At 37.5% G+C, this 20,451-nt stretch overlaps 1 protein-coding gene across 1 annotated transcript; it reads left to right on the top strand.

Annotated features, from left to right (window-relative positions):
* The first annotated feature begins 7,842 nt into the window (after positions 1–7,842).
* nudt3b (nudix (nucleoside diphosphate linked moiety X)-type motif 3b) lies at positions 7,843–19,756 on the top strand. The gene is made up of 5 exons (XM_085407326.1): positions 7,843–8,187; positions 9,408–9,518; positions 14,975–15,019; positions 15,109–15,193; positions 15,524–19,756. The coding sequence occupies exons 1-5, from the start codon at positions 8,089–8,091 to the stop codon at positions 15,718–15,720; spliced, it is 537 nt and encodes a 178-aa protein (XP_085263452.1). The 5' UTR covers positions 7,843–8,088; the 3' UTR covers positions 15,721–19,756.
* Positions 19,757–20,451: the final 695 nt, after the last annotated feature.

Genomic DNA, 20,451 nt, shown 5'->3' with positions numbered 1-20,451 from the left:
ACAATGTGGTGTATTTCTGCTAGGCTGGGTTATTTTAGGATGTAAACTCAAACTGCACATAGTGTTTAGGAATTCGTCGGTCATTTTATGCTTTTTTGGATTCAACAGGTCAATATTAAAATCACCACAGATAAACATAACTTTTTGATTTGTTTTAGAGAATATTTCCTCTATGAAGTCATTAAATACTTGAATACTAGAGCCAGGTGTTCTATATATACAGCTAATTATTACATTTTTTTCTTTTTCCTTATAAATTTCAATTGTTATACATTCTAGTAAATTATCAATTACAGTTGTCATACTTTCTACCACCTTGTAGTTTAGGTTTTTATCCACATACACAGCTACTCCCCCTCCACTCTTGTTCCTTCTATTTACAAAATTCACTTCATATCCCTCCAGTCCAAAGTCCATTCCTTTCTCCGCATTGATCCATGTTTCAGAAATGGCAATAATTCCAAATGGATTTGTCAACTCATTTAGATATTCCTTTATATTGTTGAAGTTGGCATACAGACTTCTGCTATTAAAATGGATTATTGATAATTTATTTTCCGTGTTGATGGTGTGCTTAAACTGTTCATCAGTGAAGTAGCAGCAGTTACAGCTGATGTTGTAGAAGAAATTATTTTCCGGGTCTATATCCTTTTCTAAGTCTAGAACATTATGGTCTGTGTATCGAAATGTTCTCAGTTCCAGATTATCATAAAGAGAATTCCAATGAGTCATGTTGATATTGTTGCTGTATGCAGATGAAGTTCTTTTGGACTGTGCCATGTGTTGTGTTGTGTGTCACGTCACATGTGTATTCATACCTCCAGAGTAAGTTGACCTCAGTATTTGTCCAGCTCTTCCATATTTCTGATGACCAACACTTTGGCTTGTTCCGGTGTTCCATTGAGTTTAATGAATACTTTGCAGTTGGTGGTCCATGTATTTTGAATACAGCATTTGCTGAGCATTCAATTAAAGAAAACTAAAGCGCAATATCTGATGGGCTGTGATATAAGTAATGATTTTATATGTTACCAACCTTTTCAGCAATGATTCTTTGCAGACAGAGGACAATGCTACTTTAAGCCCAGAAAAACACAACCCAGTAAATTGGTTCTCCTGTGTGTGAAGCCGAGCACAATCTATTCTGGCCTTGGGCAAGACAACACAATCTCCTGCTTGTTTGGTCATTAACGTGCATATTTACCAGATGAAAAAAAAGGTACTTGAAAGGTTAATGTTGCCAATTGCAGTCTTCGATTAAACAGACCTCAGCAGCTACAGCCTTTGGTTGTATGGCATCTTCTGGGATTGCAATATTAAGAGATATAGCACTAAAGCTGAATTTCCCTGCTCATTTACTTTTGACACAGTTGAGCTTTGGTTCTGACTGCTGGGTCTACTGCTAGCACTAATGTAACAACTAGGCTGATGAGCTTTTACACTCATTCTTTGTTCTAAAAATAAAAATGTGGAGTGTTCTGGGTTGTAGCAACTGCCAGCATTCACACATAAATGTGCAAATGCATAATAAAAAGTTCCAGTGGTTTCAAACTGGCTAAATGTATATGTAAATGTATGCACTGAGACTTAATGTCTCAACTATTTAAAACTGTAGCTATATTTTAGTCAGTTTCTGGAAAAGACCTGTGGGTGAAAGAGACTAAGGACACAAAACAAGACACAAAAGGGTAAAAGTCAAAAGTACAGGTTGTACCAAACTAGGTAGACAAATAAAGTTAAAAGTGTGCCAGCCGAACACAGACAAGGACACGAACAATGTACCATGGAGACAGATTAGCAGAGTGGGAAGAGGTGACCAAAGAGGTGCAACAGGTGGCAGAACAGAAGATCAGGTGGAAGAGGTTGGTCTGATGAGAACAGATCGTGAGAAAACAGCTATGCTCAGTAAATGATTGAATCAGTCAAGAACTTCCACCCAAGTAAGTTCCACCCAGACATAAGCACATTGTGTTGAAAAAAGATGATATGCAGTAGATAATTTAAAAAACAAAACAAATGGATGGATGAATGAATGGAATTCTTATTTTAAAACATTGATTTGTTTTTAGACTATATGCGACTACTTAAAAAAATGCAGTCTCTCTTGTGGCTCTTTCATGCATAGTGGTCACTGCATTGGACAGCTTTTCAAAAGCTATTTTCTTGGGCATGAATGGTTTTGATGTGTCTGCATATCAGCCATTTCAGTTGGCAGTGTTTCACACACACACACACACACACACACACACACACACACACACACACACACACACACACACAGAGGTAGTCGCCTGGTGAGAAACAAAGTATACGTAAAAATGCAAGCATCCAAGACAGCCGACAGTGTCCTCTGTCTCGCAGCTGATCATGTGTCCATGGATGTCATGCATCACTAGTTATCATTCAACTAAAAACTGTGGATGCTATCAATTTTATTGTTGTGCAAACAAACAGCAAAATGTTCTCAGTTCTTTAGATTGTTCTGCAGTTTCTTTCTTTTAGCTATTTGTATGCAACATATGGTGTGTTTACAACAAAGTCATATTTGTACTAATTACTATTATGTGACTAGCCTTTTAATTGACATCTTTTGAGATCAGGTGGACCCAAGTCACTGAAGCAAATAGTACAGTTCTTTGAAGATGTATGCACATGGAAAAGCAAGTACCAAAACAAAGGATGTCCCAATTGAAACTTTAAAGAAAAAAGAAGAATTATATTATATCATGTTATATATTATATTTTTCAGAATTACGGGCAATATATCCACTGTATGTATAATACAGACAAAGATGCTGATGAGTACAAAAGATTTACAGCATTTGCATTGCTGTAAATTGCTTTTTTTCCCCTTCCTAAAAGTTTATACTTTTTAATTAATTTTCAAAGTTGTCACAAAGTACAGGTTGTCAAAATAATTCTTAAAAAGCCTTTTTACCACATAACTGTAATAAGCAAATCAGCAAGTTTAGTTATATTAACTGAAACTGGAACAATACCTGTGAGAGTGAAGCTTAAGATCTGTATCAAAGTCTGCAAGGACCCAGATTTAATGTCCTACATAATTATACGGAGGTTTCACTGTAAGATCTGAGACTATAGCTGTTCAGGTGTTGGTATCTAATTTAGGTTAGCTACTGTGTTCTATAGTTTGTTTTTTCTTTTTTTAATACAGTGTGCTTTAATATGCCTTAACTCTGATTAGTTTTCATCATTATCAACTGAAAATTAATATCCTTGATTTGGAGTTCATCACTTGTTAGGTTTTGATTTTCAGTATGTGTCACTTTTAATTTAAGCACACATATGGTACCAGTGACACAACGTAGAAGATAAACATCAAAGTCATGTTTCCTTTCATGAAAATTCAAACAAAAAAAGATCTATATTTAGAAAGGGAAAAAAGGGGGAAAGGAACATAGTAAGAATTCTTCCTTAAAATACGCATGGATCAGATCATATGGTCTAGGAATAAGAGCTCCCTTATGAACGATTTTTTAAAAATGTATTAATTAATTAAAAAAGAAATGCTGCAGTACTGCAAGAGGTGAGCGCCCTCTTCTGGACAGGGCAGAAACTGTAACACCGCCCCTATGTGTGAATGGTTCATCAGAGACTTCCAAAGAGAATTGGTTGCCGTAGCAACAGCAGATCGTTATAGTGCAGCCTCTTGAGTGTGACCCTATGTTTAATTGTGTAAGACCTGCTTTCCTCATCCCGAAGAGAGAGAGAGAGGCGGCATAGAAAGTATATATTTCATTCTGTGCAAACAACCGTGACCCTGATGAATTTCAAATGTCTTTGCAACATGTGTTGTTTATTTTCTGTTGGGTTCATAAATCTTATGGATTCCTTGGAAGTTGGCAGATGCTTGGAGAAAGTGAAATCAAGATAGCTGAAACCCGAAATTTGATTCACTGAGAAAAATCATCAATTGAAACCATCAAAACTTCACCCGTCGCTTGGTGTCATACTTTCTGGGTTGTATCTCCTGGTGTTGGACCCTCAGAAGGATTTCTCAACCGGATTCCTGTTTTAAAATTTAGTTTTTAAAATTTACTCATACATTTCAAAGCCTGTCTGGGTTTCACTCCAAACTACGTAGAAGAAATATTCATTTGTTAAAAAAAAAATTCATTTGTTAAAAAAACAAATGGATGGATGGATGGATGGATCGAATATAAGCCAGTTTGTAGTCTTACACCCTCAATCCTTAAGATACATTTGATAAGCTTCAAATCACTTCCTAATGTAGAATTTCATAGACTTGGTTTTATATGTCTGTTTCCTTTTTATTCTTTCACTAGATTTTGTTAATTATTGTCATTTTCTGTTCCGCGTCTATTATAATTCTTTGGAGTTGTTTTAAATGTAATTTTTTATTTATTTTTTAGCATAAATGTATCTGACTTTTATGCCCATAATGTGAAACTTTCTGTCTGAATTTATCTTTTCAGTAATCTCCTTTTCCGTTTCTGTCAGTGCTTCTCTGAAACTGTTATATGTCATTTTATAGAGCAGGGAGGTTGTGAATTAATTGAGAAAGTGGTTAGCAGAATGGAAGATTAATGAATGACTTGATAAAGAAATAAAGAGATTAGTTAGTCTAGCAGACAAGGCTGATATAATATAGATTTTTGTAGAGAGAAAAAAAAATCTACAACAAACAAAAAATTCTGTGGCCCCACACGTCTGTGTGTTTTCCTTGCACACTGAAAATCATCTGCTAGTAGTCAACAACAATGATGCTGAATGTGCATAATTACAGTATCATGAAGCCTTTTCTCAACAACTGAGAATGTGCTGACCCAACTCCTGCTCCTAGAAAACACTTTTTTTAAATTGTTATTTTATTTTAATTACATTTATATGTTAATGTTGCATAATTTACATTAGCCCGAGGCAACACATCTAATTACATTTTTCTTTCCTCCATCTTGTAATGTATTTTAATAGCTACACACAGGAGGTGGTGGACACAATATTATGAACACCTACTGTGCCGTACAATTAGTTTCACTTTTAGGGGACTCAAGCTTTTCACTTTTTCCCCCAATAATTAATGGGGGATGTGTTTAAATCAAAATATGATACAAGTAGGACCAAATACAGGTGGCATGGTGGTCTGATGGCTAGCACTGTCACCCACACAGCAATTAGGTTCTGGTTTGAATCCAGGTTTGGGCCCTTGTCTGTGAAGTTTGCATCTTCTTCCCCTGTTTGCATGAGCTCCCATAGTCCAAAGACATATTTCGGGTTAGGAGATTCTAAATTGGCTATAGATGTAAAGGGTTAGGGTTGTGAACATGAACTGTCTGTCTCTGTGTGTTAGTCCTGCAACAGACTGGCAATTTGTGCAGCGTCTCTCAGCCTATGAGGGTTTAATAAACGCTCCAGCCCTGTGGCAACCCTTAATTAGATAAGTGGAAGAAATGGACAAATGGGTCCAAATACAAGCAACCTGTTGCTTAGTTATAGCCTCCTCTTCACAACCTAATGTATTTCCATGTTTATACCTTTTAAAAGGCACCCTTGCTCAGTATTACATATTTTCAAATAATTAGATGTATAAAAATGTAAGCGTTAAGCCTGAGTTATTCTTATTTTACAGAGATTCAATACCATAATTTCATACTAGTTTTTGATTAGCTTTGTTTGTGTTTGTTTTTCTTCTTGATTATGTCATCGAAGCAAGACTTGCCCTTTAATGAAGAGCAATCTGAGATGTGCTGAGAAGAAGGTAAGAGCCACTTCAAATGTCAACATCTGTGGGTAGAAAACTGAGAAGTTAGTGAATCGAATAAGGAGAAAATGCGTTGCGTTGATTACTGGTGGGAAACTGAGTTATTGCAGCTATGACAAAAGCAATGAAATGACAACTTGAACAATCAATAGAAAAGACTTGAATAAGAGCTTTTGTAAGAAATCAGCATGCTGAGGATTTGTGTGAGTTTGGTGGAAATCATGATGTGCCAGTCAGCTTAAAATAACTTCAATATTTGCCCCTTTTTTTCTTTTCTGGTTTGGTTTATTGTTTGTATTTGCAGACCTGACTAATTTATTATTATTATTATTATTATTATTATTATTATTATTATTATTATTATTATTAATAATAATAATAATAATAATAATAATAATAATAATAATAATAATAATAATGTATACTTTATTGATCCTCGTGGGGAAATTATGCTCTCTGCATTTAACCCATTCACTCAGTGAAGCAGTGGGCAGCCACTAATCAGGCGCCCGGGAAGCAGTGTGTAGGGATGGTACCTTGCTCAGGGGTACCTCAGGGTAGCTGTTCAGTGGGGGGCAACCACACTAACTGAGCTATCCCTGCCCCAATTTTTCACACAGAAAACATTTCAACTGACACTAAAGAGTTTTCATTCATGTCTGCTTAACTGGGCTTTATTATTCCATGAACTTTGAACTGTTTGAACTGTTTTTTGTTTGGTTTTTTTTTTTGTGGATTTTTTTGTGGTGGTGGTTTCTTGTTTTTTCTTTACACACATCATAAAATACTGTAAATTAACTTGTTTGCTTGTATGAAAGCTGAGATTCATGTCTGTGCTTTTTGTGTTTGTTTGTGAAATTGAGACATTCAACAACAAAGCATTTTTGTTTTATTGTTTGCTGTGGCCCACTCCTTCGCACTGCAGTTACATCAGATTCATCCTCTGTTGTTAAGGACAGGGTTTTGTTGTGTGGTTGGCAAGTTTATGTAACAAATTCAATTTAAAATTCAATTTGGAGTTCCCACAATTAAGTCGCTGCAATAATGAGATTAAACTGATTATTTAGGGACCTGAACAGGTTTGTAAGACTGTGACTCATTGTTTGTTCATTTATAATAATGCAAATGCAGAGCAAGGTGCTTTTTTAGCAACATCGAAAAGCCCAGACCATCCAATGCTGTTTCCTAAATTGGACTTATAAGACATATTTATATGTCTTATCCAAGTTATAACAATGCAGAAAACCCTGATAAGATTCAAACTTTGGTCGACCTTTCCTGGAAAGCAAAGATAAAGATTCAGAAATGTCTTTGTGATCTAACTGAGGGCACAAAAGTGTTCTTTCTGATCGATACGCTATTTGCTTCTATGTTGATTTAGTATGCACTGTTAGAGCCACAGCCTGCTCTGCAGATATGGGGCATTAGATAGTACTAGATGAAGAATAAAAGAAGATTCGTGGAGGACTTTCAAATGTATTTTTTAACCTGTATAAAAAGAGACCCAAGGCCATTACAGTGTATAATTATAGTTTATAATGTATTATTAGAAAATGTGTTTTGACAAGCATCTGAGCAATTAAATACTAAAACTCCCATGTAGGGATAACAAGGTTGAAAATCAACATGATAGTAGACTATCCACCTTAATTAAAATATAATTTTATTATAGGTCAATCCAGTTTTACGCTTAATAATTTATTAACAATTTCTATTATTTAGGTATTTTGCAGCTATTTTCCATTTGAAGTATATTAGGATTTGACAAAAATACATTTGAAGACTTACTTGAATTTTGTGTTTGCCTAAAAACAGCTTTTCTCTATTTTGAGGGCCATTCCTGCGCTGTCCATTACCTGCGGTGCTGAAACTGATGAATTAACCTGGTGTCTCTTTTTCTAATGTGAGCAGCAAACTAATTTGATTACGCTAAATACGATGTTTCCCCAAATAAAAAAGTCATATAAATTAATATCGGCATCAGATAAGTAGACCGGGCCATCTAGTTGGAGCCTCAAGTGCCAGTTCCCTTTACCGGCTCACTCCAGTCAGAGCGTGGTGCTGCGTTTTCCCCCACGCTTCGTTGCCCTAATTCTTCAACCCTTGATAGGTAAATTTCTTACGCTCGCCAAGCTATTAATGGTTAAACTACGTCGTGGGCGTAGCGGCTCCTTGTAATGGCGACCGTGCCGTAGATGTTCCCAGGTTTGTGAAAATGAAGCGAAGAAGAAGTTATTTCTTTTAAGTAAAACGCCGAGGTTCCCCGTAGGAGGACTTTGCGTCTACAACCATCGTCTTTATAAGTGGCAAATATAGCTGTACTTTTGAACTTTTACGCTCCCGAAATGATGAAGCTCAAGTCAAACCAAACCCGGACGTACGACGGGGATGGCTACAAGAAGCGGGCCGCTTGCCTGTGCTTCAGGAGCGAGAGCGAGGAGGAGGTGAGTTCGGTGATGTGAACTGTCTGGAGGGCCAAGCTAATATTAGCATCCGTAGGTTTTATCCAGCCTTTTCTGTTGTGTGTAGATCGAGACGTTTATCAACACGGCTTTGGTTTTATCCCAACTGGAAAATGATTTATTTTATTCTCGTGTCGACTCCCGACGTTTTGATTAGTCACTATTTTTTAGCTGGTACTTACTCGAGTGTTATGTAAGCCTCTTTAGCAGTGCAGATAGCAGCCTCGGTTATGACCAGACTTACTAGCTCCGCGCTAATGCTAACGTTAGCTTGCTAACTACCCGGGTTGCTGCCGTGGGCAGCCGGCTATCGGCCAGCAACCACAGCCCACAGTACAGGCTGTGGTGAGTGCTGACTCTATCACTACCAGCTGTCGGATGGACAGAGAATATTTAGTATTTAAAGCGACAGCTAAGATATGTATCTGCTCGCGTTACAGATAGTTTGGCGAGCTAAGTGTATTGTGTTAATGCAACTGGTATTACTAGCCAAACATTGTACTGCTATGTAGCTAGTAGCTATCCTAGTTTAAGCCAGAAGATGACTCTGGCAGTGATAGCCGGCTTGTATCACTTGTGTATTTTGATTAGTTTGTTTGCGAAATTGACACTGTTGATATTTGGAGCACCAGCTTAATGGAAGCGTCGAGCCCTGTGTGCATATTTTACAACATTATTAATGCTATTTGTGTATTTATCGCTCCTATCTAGCCGTATCAGAAAAAGCGAAAACGTGTTGTGGATTACTTGAGCTCAGTCGCGATTTGGGACGCTCACGTACAGTCAAAAGGAGACACAAAGATGTCTTTGTACTTACATTTTTCTAGGGGAGGAGATGGGACCAAACCAATTCCTCATTTTGGTTAAAGTAAAGGCCAGACTGTGTAGACAGGGGTTGTTGATTACAGGAAACGTATCAGCATTACCAGCACCAAAGTGGAAACTTTTACCTAAGACTGTAGATTATTTGACTGGCAGCCAGGGGTTCCACAGCTCATCTCCACTAAGACCCCAACATCTAAACTAGTTCACTAGCTATGATTTATTGACAGTAATAAAAGTACTAGTTTTCTTAAACCCAATGAGTTATCATTTCCATTTTTCTTGAGTTGTATTTTTCGATGTCCCAGTTGATATTATGTGAACAGTAACTCAGAGTTGGACTGTCATACCTGACCAGTATTGTATGGGGTGTTTTGCAGGTGCTACTGGTGAGCAGTAGTCGACATCCTGACAAGTGGATAGTTCCTGGAGGGGGAATGGAGCCCGAAGAGGAGCCCAATGTTGCAGCAGCTCGAGAAGTGTGTGAAGAGGTTGGTTGTGTCACTCAATATTGTTATATCTTATTTAAGCCTGTAGTATGATGGCCTTTTCTCTTTGGTTTTCCAAGTGACAGATGTTGTCTCTATGTATACTGCGTACTGGGAACCTTAACGTGATCCTTTTCAGAAATGTCAGTAGCTGGAAATATAATTCTCAGAAAGTGTGGCAAATTTGTTTGAGTATAGACTCATAAGATGTATTGTATTACAGTTCTGTTAACTTGTCTGTATTTAACACTGAGCCTGATACCTTGTTCTCAAAATCCATTTTGTCAATGCAGTCATCCTGTTTGCATGGACAGTAAGAGAGAGAGCCTAGCAACATGTAAGCTGTATCATAGCATCATGTTACAAAGCAGTCTTTAGGTGTCAAAGGAGGTCACACAGAGATTGAACACTGGCTGCACAGCAGTTTGACTGCAGTACAGTCAAGTCACACAAACGCAAAAAATGACAACAATTGAGTTTTATTGTTTGTAAGTTTCTCGTAGCTATATATATTAGTATACAGTAGTGGTCACATTACAAGGGCAGCTTGGAGGACACAACATGTTGTTTTTGTTGTTCTGTATTGGGGTGGATGGGTAGTAATTAGTAAACAGTTCTGAAGCTAATTGGAAATCAATATCCTACTTATACTGCCTACGCCTGTTTGTTAAATCAGGTATTCTTCCACTCTGCATGCTGTTCATCCTTTGGATATTTTGATCAGAATGGACACAGGGCACATAAGACACTGAATCTCACCCGGCGGTTGGCTCCTAGTGGGCCGCTGACCTTATAAAGCCTATCCTCTCTGTGTGATCCGTCACACTGATGGATGCTGATATCATCCCTTATCCTGGCTCCTGCTGATTGGTAGCTTTGGTGGTTGCAGGACACTTAGGCCTGCCAGCAAATTTCCACAGGGTCAAAAGCAATGTCACATCACTTCTCAGGCTCCTTATGTGCTAAAAGGCTACATTCAGAAACTCTGTGGTGACTGAGTGCTGCTTGATACATCACCAACTACACTGGCTTTCTAAGCCTTTTGTTGGACGATGGTGTAATAGGACATATCCTAATCCTGGTGAGCCTGTTCTGATCACCGTATAAGTGATAAGTGATTGCTTATGCTTATTGGTTTGGAGTCTCTCCAGGGATGAGAGTGAAGACAAGGCATGCAGTAGCAAGCCAAAATTTACAGAGGGTTTCTTTGTTAGACTGTTCACTATCTCTGTTAATCCTTGTATCTTGGAGATGCACCCCGACCCTGCAACCTGAAGACGCATTGCATAACTGGTAACGAAGTCTCAGCTGTACATCCTCTTCCCAAGTGTTGCCCAGTAGTCTTGTGTTACATGAATGCCAGAGCTGGGAGACTTTTTCCATCTCATAAAAACAAACAGGTTGACTTTTGGCCTATTACTTAATCCCTGGCTCGTCTTTGGAGTTTCTAGTGGTGTGCCTGCTCTTTACCATATGATCAAGCTGAAGGCCTTAGGAGTGCAATTGGTACAGTGTGTGGAGTCAACATTTATTTATAGAGTGAAACTGGAAACTGAGGAAGAAGCTGCAGAGATGTCAGTGAGAGGCCTGGTGCTGTATCAAAACCTGACCTACTGTTAACCTCTGGGAGTTAAAATCTTGGAGATGATTTTTGGTGTTAAAATTTTCTCAACAATATTAAGCTCTCAGAGACCTTAAAGTTTCTCTATGACAGAAAGGTTGTGACATTTATATGGCTCTGATTTTAGGATTGTGAGAAAAGGTATAATAACTTGCAAAGTTTTTATTCATCTGCTTTTTTCCCCTGACCTTTTACATGACAAAACTAAAAACGATTTTGAGAGAGAGGCTGTCAAAAAGTGCCAAAAGTTGAGAGAGGGTTATTTTTCAGATGTATAATAAGTCAATTTTAAAAATCAGTTGATCAGTAAATCAGGAACCTTTTCCCCCACTAATATGGCACTTTCCAAGAAAACTGTGGCTTCAGCCTCTGAAAAATGTTTTTCTGTTTTTGTTGAATATTATGTTTTATGTAGTTTAGTTTTTTTGACTAGTAGTTGGACATCTGAGACTGGGCTCTGACAGATTGTGAATTTGTTTTTCCTCACTATATTATTGTTTTGTTTTTGTTTATTTTGTCAGTTGCTTGATTAATGTTAAACATTTTGTCAGAAGAAATCAATGACAATTATCAATGCGTTTAATAGTAATTTCATTGCTGTAGAAGTAATTTATGTCCAGTCATTATGAGGGGGGAACCTGACATTGACCTACTTTGTGAATTGATCCCTTTTTTAGGGATGTTAGCTTTTTCAGCTAGGAGAGTGTTTTCCAAGTGGTGCACCAATTCTTTTTGTTTTTGTTTGTGAGGATCATAAATTTTTGCAGTTTAGAACTACAAAAAAAAAAAGAAAAAAAAAAAACGAGAGCCAAATCCCTGGCAATTTGCATATATGGGAGCCTAATAGGGGAAAATATAGTGCTTTGTTTTGTGGGAAAACAAAGTTTACAGTTAAGGGGAGATGCGTGAAAAATACCTGTCATATGACTTCTGCTGGACCAGCAATGTCAACGACTGTTAGCCCAAGTGTGTTATCTGTTGGGCGAAGTTGGGTAATGATAACATGGTATCTAAAGAGAAACTTGGAAACCAATCCCTTCTAGGAAAAAATAAAACAAACTGGTTTTGAAGTTGAGGCAGCAAAAACCTTGTTTTTGTTTTGCTTTGTTTTTTCTCTACTTTTTTTCTTTTTTTGGCTTGTGTTAAAGCTAAAGGAGGCAAGATATATGCTAGTGGCTCCTGACACTGTTGGACAGCTGTCAAAAGCATGCTTTTCAGTGTAATCAAAAGAAGAACAACATGTCATATGACATACAGTCATATGAAAAGAGTTTTCATCGGACTAAGCAGTCCTGCGATAAACTGAAGTATGCTCAGCAATAAGTACACAGCAGCAAGTAATCATTTTCTGTTTGACTTTGTCAGTTTCACATTATTGTCGAGGAATTTGGTCCCACTCTTCTTTACAAAGTTTTTTCACCTCATTGAGGTTTGCGGGTATTTTCTATGCACAGATCTCTTATGATTCTGTCACGTTGAGGTCCCGACTTCGACTGTTCCATTGCAACACCTTGAGTCCTTTCTTTGTAAATTTGTTGTAGATCTGCTGGTATTCTTTGGATCATTGTCCTGTTGCATGACCCAATTTTGGCCAAGTTTTAGGCATTGTTAGTAGGGCTGCCACAAACGATTATTTTGATAGTCGACTAGTCACCGATTATTTTTGCGATTAGTCGACTAATCAGATCATCATCCATTGGACGTACAGCGTACAGCTTATTGCACCAGCAGCATCTGGTCTTATATAACTATCATTAGCTTACAGCTTGAAGTGTTTGTGCTAACTAAAAATAAAGACAAGATGGTAGTTTATTAATTTTTAATGAAATTTGCAGATTGTTTCGGTGAAGTTTAATAAACTCCTTGCTTTCTAAAATATAACAGGACACCGGAGTATATTCTCCAGCGTCTCACACTTCTGATAATCAGCTGTCTGCTTGACAGTTTTAGCTGTGCAAAAAACTATAACTTTAATCTCAGCCAAACCGATTTACTCAGGAACAAATAAAATACTAAAGAAAGCCAAACAATAACATTTTTAAGTTATCTAAGTGACTTATATATATGTTTAACCTGACTAGCGAAAGACGGCGGTGGGTTTGAAAACGATTTGCCGGGAGTCCGGTGTTCTCACGGCTCTAGTTAGCCTTGCCCCCGCCTAGCTAACGAGCTAGTGGGTAACAGACGTCTCCGAAAACGTCGGAGCGCTTTTGAAAATATGTGGTGTCTTGATAAACTGAGCAGATATTTGAGGTTTACACAGCTACATTCTCGCCTGAAAATATGTTAAACGTTTATTTTGTGACCCAGAAAGAATAATAAGAGTAAAGTTAAAACTAACTAGCTGCCGCCATTGTTGACAGCTGCGCTATGAATTCTGGGACACAGCTTCTTCTTCTTCGGGGTTTAACGGCAGCTGGCATCCTTGTACATGCAGTGCTGCCATCTTCTGTTTCAGTCCGTTATTACACTCTTAAATCCTACTACTCATTCCTGCGTCCTTTGTGATCTTACAAAGCTTCAAACGATGCGTCGACTATTAAATTAGTCGTCGACGATTTTAATAGTCGACATAATCGTGACTAGTCGACTAATCGTGGCAGCCCTAATTGTTAGTGGTATCAGAGGTTTGTGCTGATATCTTGTGTTTGGGTTTTATCCAAATGTGGCGTTTTGTATTATGGTAATAAAAATCTTCACTTTGGTCTCATCTGTTGAAAGGACATTGTTCCACAAGTGTGTGGTTTGTTCATATGCAACTTTGTTAACCTAAACCCAAGTTGTGTTGCCATGTTCTTTTTACAGAGATTAATCTTTCTCCTGGCAACCCTTCCAAACAACCCATACTTGTTCAAACTTCTTCACACTTGCATACCCACTTAATTAGTAGCACCTGGCTTCTGCTTACCCTCTTAATTCCTTTGGAGGCAGTAAGGGTGTACTTCGGTTTTCACAAGACTCACATGACTGTATTTTGTAGGAATGTGCACAATCAGTTGACTGGACAGTTGAACATTGCTTCCCTGGCTTGTCAGCAGTGAAAATTTCTGTCAGTGAGGCTAATATGTCTTTAATGTGCAACACTCAGCCGAAGCAAAAGACAACGTGCAACACTAGTGCCAGTGGACACTAAAGGGCAAATGTGGACTCCCAAGTTTGTGAATGAGATAACTTGAGAACAAAGCAATGTAGGATATTCAAATTGATGCCATAGGTATGTGCTAAAAATCTTGGATGAGATTGAATATGTTACCTTGATCTCAAGGGCAAGGTCATGGCTCAAATTTTCAGAAAATCTTGTAAATGCCATAACTCGAAGGAAGTCAAATTTTCAAATGGATACGATAAGTGTATCTACTAAAAATCTCTCTTGCCTATTAAGTTAGTGTACAAGAACATCCCCAATTGTTTTTGTTTTACAGCCCTAAATAATGTGCCTCGTTGCAGGAAAGTGCATGCAGAACAAGACTTCAGTCTTTGTATATGCTGTATATTGTTTTTATTTTGTGGACGCAAAAACCACAATCCAGGATTTAGATGGAGTGAATGTGTGGGGATAAACACAATCTTATGATGTAATATAATCCAGTGCACAACAAACACCATTTCCAATTACCGTACAAATTAAATCAGCTCTATTTGAAACTATTTCAACTAAACACTATGAGGTTCAAATGGGTGTTTATTGTTAGGCTGTTGGAGTGCATTCAATTATACAAGTGTTTTTGCATAGACCTCAATCTCTTCATATTGAACGAAAAGCCTTTAATCGTCTGTTGTGACTTCATCCTGTGACAGTATTTACTGAGCATTTCATCATTTTTCATTCATTTTACAGGCTGGTGTGAAGGGGACTTTAGGTCGCTTGGTGGGAATATTTGAGGTGAGCTGCTGTGTGTTGACTTTTTTGGGGGGGTGTCTTTAAGTGTCACCTTACTGTTTGGTTAATTATGCAAATGTTTTCTTCCACAGAACCAGGAGAGAAAACACAGGACCTATGTGTATGTTCTTATTGTAACGGAGGTGCTGGAGGACTGGGAGGACTCAGTCAACATTGGTAAAGCACTGTTTGTTTACTTGTCAGAATGGGGATCATACGGACAAAGTTCTCAGGCAGTCACATGCTTGACTGTAGCTTTTTTTTTTTTTTTTTTTTTTTTTTTTGCCTGGCCTTAGTGATATTACAGTTTTTAGTGTGTGTTTACTGGGGAAGATTATAAAACCAGCTTTGTTCCTGCCCTTGTGATTTTCACTTTAGCTGTGTGTACAGTACTAATAATCAGTCAAAACCCATTTTTCATAATGACTTTTTTTTTTCCCCGTGTGTTGTTTTTTTTTTTCTTGCATGTTAACCTTCTCCACAATGCTTTCTTTTTCTGCAAAACAGGGAGAAAAAGGGAATGGTTTAAAATAGACGATGCCATACAAGTGTTGCAGTGTCACAAGCCTGTGCAGGCCACCTACTTTGAGGCTCTCCAGGAGAGTTGTCTGACCAGTAATGGAACTCCACTGGTGACCACGATAGGTGGGGACCTCTCCCCTACCTACAGCATCAATCAGAGCTCTGTTTCTGGGATCAGATAACTAAAACCACAACTCTGAATACCCCAGGAGCTTTCGCCACCACCTGCGCTCTTACTTGTGTTATTTCTCTTCTCTTCTCTTCTCTTCTCTTCTCTTCTCTTCTCTTCTCTTCTCTTCTCTTCTCTTCTCTTCTCTTCTCTTCTCTTCTCTTCTCTTCTCTTTCTTTTGTCTCAGTAACATGGTTTGCCTTGCCAACTCCTTTGTGCCAGAAATCTGGTGCAGACTCAACAAGTGTTGGATGAATAGTCCAAAACACTTTGTAAATGTAAATGTAATTTTTGACCCCTCTTCTTTTTTGTTTTTGTTTTTACTGACAACTGCATGAAGTGTCCCCTCATTCCCTTTTCCTTAACACACCCTTAGCGTGGTGTTTATTGAATGCAAGAACTACTTTTTACTGTTGTAATGTAAAAGTGTATACTTAGTGCTTAAGCTGAAGGCTTTTGGTGGTCTTTTTAATGTCTCCATCTTTTTTTTTTTTTTTTGTTTGTTTATTTTTCTGTGAATGAATGTGCCCATAATAAGTGTACTCCCTCCCCTGTTTTAAGGATAGGAAAAATTGTATCTGAACGAAAAGAATTGTGGGAAGTGACTTGTCTTGCATGAGCGCTATTGTTGTTGCGTTTCACTCACTCGAGTGACCTGATGCTGACTGTGTGACAGACAGGGTAAGGTCTTTTGGCTTTTCTTCACTCTTCTCCTGTTGTAGTTGTTCTTGTTATGTTTTTTTTGTGGTTTTGTTTTGTTGTGTTTTTTTTAAACCTGAAGGATACGGCCCCTTAATTTCAATATTCTTTCCATTTCTGTTTTCAGCTGTGTTTCTTTCCTATTTGGGAAGCTAGCCAAGCACTACAGGTTTCAATTTCAGAGCATGCATATATGTATATATGTATATGCGCTGCACAGTGACTGAAAGAATGTCAGCAGACAATGTAAAAACCATCTTTGTCCTCACTCTTCTCTTTTTGATCCCTTTTTGTTTTCTTTGTTAAAACGCTTTCATGTGACTGACTACAGAGTCTTCCTCCAAACACTGAGAGGGTGGAAATAGTAGATTTCAGAATCATGGACTTGTGTAATTTCAAAGTGCAGCACATATCACTTAAGTTATTAAAACAATTTCCATATTTTACTCCTCACATTCAGATTGGTTAAAAGCAATTGTTTACATTGTGTTTGTAACATAGTACAGATGAATTTAGCGGGCACTTTTCATTATGGTCATGACTCTCTTTTTTTTTTTTTTTTTAAACCTTCCCTCCTTAGTATTTATTCTGCATCCCCCAAAATACTCAAAACACCTGCTTGACATTAAACTGATGTCAAACTGATTTTGGCAAGATGCAGAACAAACAAGCCTTGTACAGTTTGAGACCTTGTTTTTAACATGTAAAATGCTTTTTGGATACTATTTTTTTTTTTTTTTTTTGTTTGTTTTTGGGTTTTGTTTTTTGTTTTTTTTTTCCTCCTCTCTAACGTTTGGCAAAAGTCTCTTTAGCTCAGCTGCATCACTTGGCTGCGATGTGGCGTGAAGCAGCTGGCTCAATACTGTGAAACTGGAGGCGCTGTAGATAGCATGTAAGAGGTTTTTATTGTAAATTGTTTATTTCTGTATAGATCAAAGATGAGAATACAAATGACAAAACACCTCTTACACATCTGTGAGTGCTACATGTCATTTCAATTGAGGCTGGAAAACCTGATTGAACTCACTGCGTTGGCTTTAAAGCTGTGAGGAATTTTCTCTTGAGATAGCATTCAGTACATCAGAGGCTAAAGAACAAGGAATGTGGCTGTGGGTGAGATTAAAGAGCCTATTTATAATAGAAAATTGTAACAACCTTAATGTTTTTGTTTTAGACCAAAATTAATTGGTAATGGCAAGGATTTTTCTTCTTTTTTTTTTTTCTTTTTTTTTTTTGTTTATCATCTTTAGTCAAACTATGAAATGAAGTATAACTGCATTCTGAGCTGGAAAGCCTGGAGTCTTTTCCTCCTCTGTACCACTAGGTTTAATCAGTGAATTTTCCCCTAGAGGGTTTCTTTCATTGATCTCCCCACTTTGGTGTTCTGCCTTTTTTTCCCCACATTGATAAATTTGGAAAAATTTGCATAAGCAGATCTGATACATTTCACCTTCCAAGTTTATAGGACACAAAATTTGCACATCCAACAAACATTTGCATTTGTTTGGAGTTGTCTTTTTCTAACTGGTGAATTTCATTCGGTTCTGTTTTTCCTTTTATTCATCTTTTGTTTGCTCTCCCTTATCTCTTTCTGACTAGTTTATAACCCCGCCACTACTTTCACCAGATGGCTGTTTACTCTGTTTTTGCTAAGCAGTTGCAGCTGAAAACTATGCTACAACTGTATAAATGCAGGCAATGTGGGACTGCAGGCTGGAAAACCACAAGAAGGAGCTAAAAGATGCTGAATAATAGTGTAAAGTTGAGTTTAAGTACATAGGCAAAAGGTCTTTGATTCTTGCATAAGAGAAACACAGTTTACATTAAAAAAAATCATGTTAACAAAAAACTGATTATAGCCACATTAAAAAAGTATTTGATGCCCATAGATTTAAAAAGATTTCATTAGGGTTTGTTGGGAGACTTGGCAGTACTTATGTATTTAACAATGAATATGCACAGAAAACTCCAGTCTTATGATTCACAATCTGATGAGAAACCCTTTGATAGGAAATGAGAACTGAAAGCAAGCGGAGCAAAGTTTATCTAGACAAAGAGCAGAGTGGCTTTTAGTGGTGGACTGAGTCTTTTCTTCCATGTTTATGATTATGGTGGAAATCACCACATGCTAGCACAGCTGCTAACACTGCCCTGCAATAATCCAGGAATTCAGATCTCTTCTGAATGACAGTTAAGGTGAAAAGGGTCTAAAGTCTCCTCCAGCCTGAGACTTTGGACTGTTTTTACTGCTGTTTTAGAAAGGTGTGGTGGTCAAAGTCTTGCTTTATGATGCTCTACCTGGCACTTGAAATGAGATTTTGTGTTGATTAGACTTTTTAGTCATCATCTAAAGGTACAATTAAATAGAAACGGGATGAAACTACATATGGCAGAAAACAAAAGCCTAATAAACTATGGCTCTCTAGTTTGATGCGGGTGACAGGTACTGTCAAAATGAATGTGAGGAGGATTTAAACAGTAAAGTAAACAGCCAGTCATTTTTAATTATTAATAACCACTTATTCCTTATCCTGTGTTTTGTTTTGTCTTCTCTTGTTACTGACAACCTGATGTCTTGTATATAGGTAACACAGCAATCTGATAGCCAGAGAATGCACTTTGGCTTTGGTCCTAAAGGATTATTGTAATTCTTTTTTTCTTTTTTAACCCTTCTTACTAAAATTCAAACAGTTTCTGTCACAAATTGACTGATTTAGGTTGGAGTGCTAGCGGGAAATTTGGAAGTAAAGGTTTTCACTTGAATTCCACATTAGACTGATGGTATCATTAGATGGTACAAACACATTCACCCTTTCTTGGACTTCTTGGCTATAAAATTGCCTCTTTAAAATAATGACGCTTCCTAACTTGAAACCACTGGAGCTTCAGATAAAGTCACTTCATTTAATTTACCAAAGTGGACGGTTTATTAATGTGTTGCCATGTCAGTTAGTTGGGCCCCATCTTGTGGCCAAAGCAAAAGAATAAAACAAAGCACATCACTTAGCAGCTGAGGATTTGTAACATTCAGTTTTCCTTTAGCACAATGATGACCGTTTCACCTGCTAAACGACTGGAAAAATGTTAATTAAAAAAAAAAAAAAAAAAAAAAGACAGCTGCCATCTCTGAAAAACAACCAAACAAACTCTGAATTTGATAACTTCACTTTTGAACCGTTGACCTCAGCCTTGAAGTTGCATATCTGTATTTGTGTTCAAGGTCTGTGTCACTGGAATTTTTATTTTTTTTCCTCTTTTGTCATTTGGGACTGTGGAATAAGACCAGTGTGAGAAGACTGAAGATTGTAATATAAATGTGCCAACAAATAAACACCAGTATTTCACATTCAGGCTGGTGTGTGTGTGTTCAATACGTCTCCAAGTGTGCTCTTTCTAGAGTATGTAGGTATTTACAACAACTGAAATATTGTAACTCTGTAGCCAACTCACCCATCAGTTTGTTTTAACTCTTGAGGTTCATGTGTAAAAAGAGTTAGGTCTACTTTCAGGATGTCAGCAGCAGGACATCTCAAGACTGTCAAGACACTTTCTTTCATTAGATAAATCTGCTTATAAGCAGATTTGTCAAGTCAAATTTGTGTTGAAACATCGTAGAAATGTCAGATAAAATTAAAAGATAAGCTGGTTAACATTTTGAGAGTCTTCAGTAGCAGCTACAACCTAATTGGGTTTCTCATGGTCAAGTATAGTTCCTGACATATTCAGTAGTATCAGGGTAGATTGACATCCTTTCCAGGGTTGGTAGTACTTTTTGTCAACATAGGAAAATCAATCCATTCATTTTCTTCCACTTATCCAATTTAGGGTCGCACTACACCCTGGATAGGGTACCAGTCCATCACGCACAAGAGCCCAGATCCATCTTTGCTTTCAGGAAAACTATGAGAGTCAATGTTAAAAACTTTAAAAAGAAATTTTCCTCTGTGTAAAAAGGTTATGTTGGGTTAATTATAACTTTGGCAAAAAGGCCCAATTTAGTATGCAGGTGAGTCATTGAGTCCTAGATCATTTCAACTTGACGCTA

This window comes from Rhamphochromis longiceps, linkage group LG5 (genome assembly GCF_057381845.1).
Source record: "Rhamphochromis longiceps isolate RC_006_pf linkage group LG5, R_longiceps_female_GT1.1, whole genome shotgun sequence".
In the NCBI taxonomy this organism is placed as follows: Eukaryota; Metazoa; Chordata; class Actinopteri; order Cichliformes; family Cichlidae; genus Rhamphochromis; species Rhamphochromis longiceps.
Note: the sequence above shows the minus strand (reverse complement) of the source record. Positions and strands in the feature narration are given on the sequence as shown.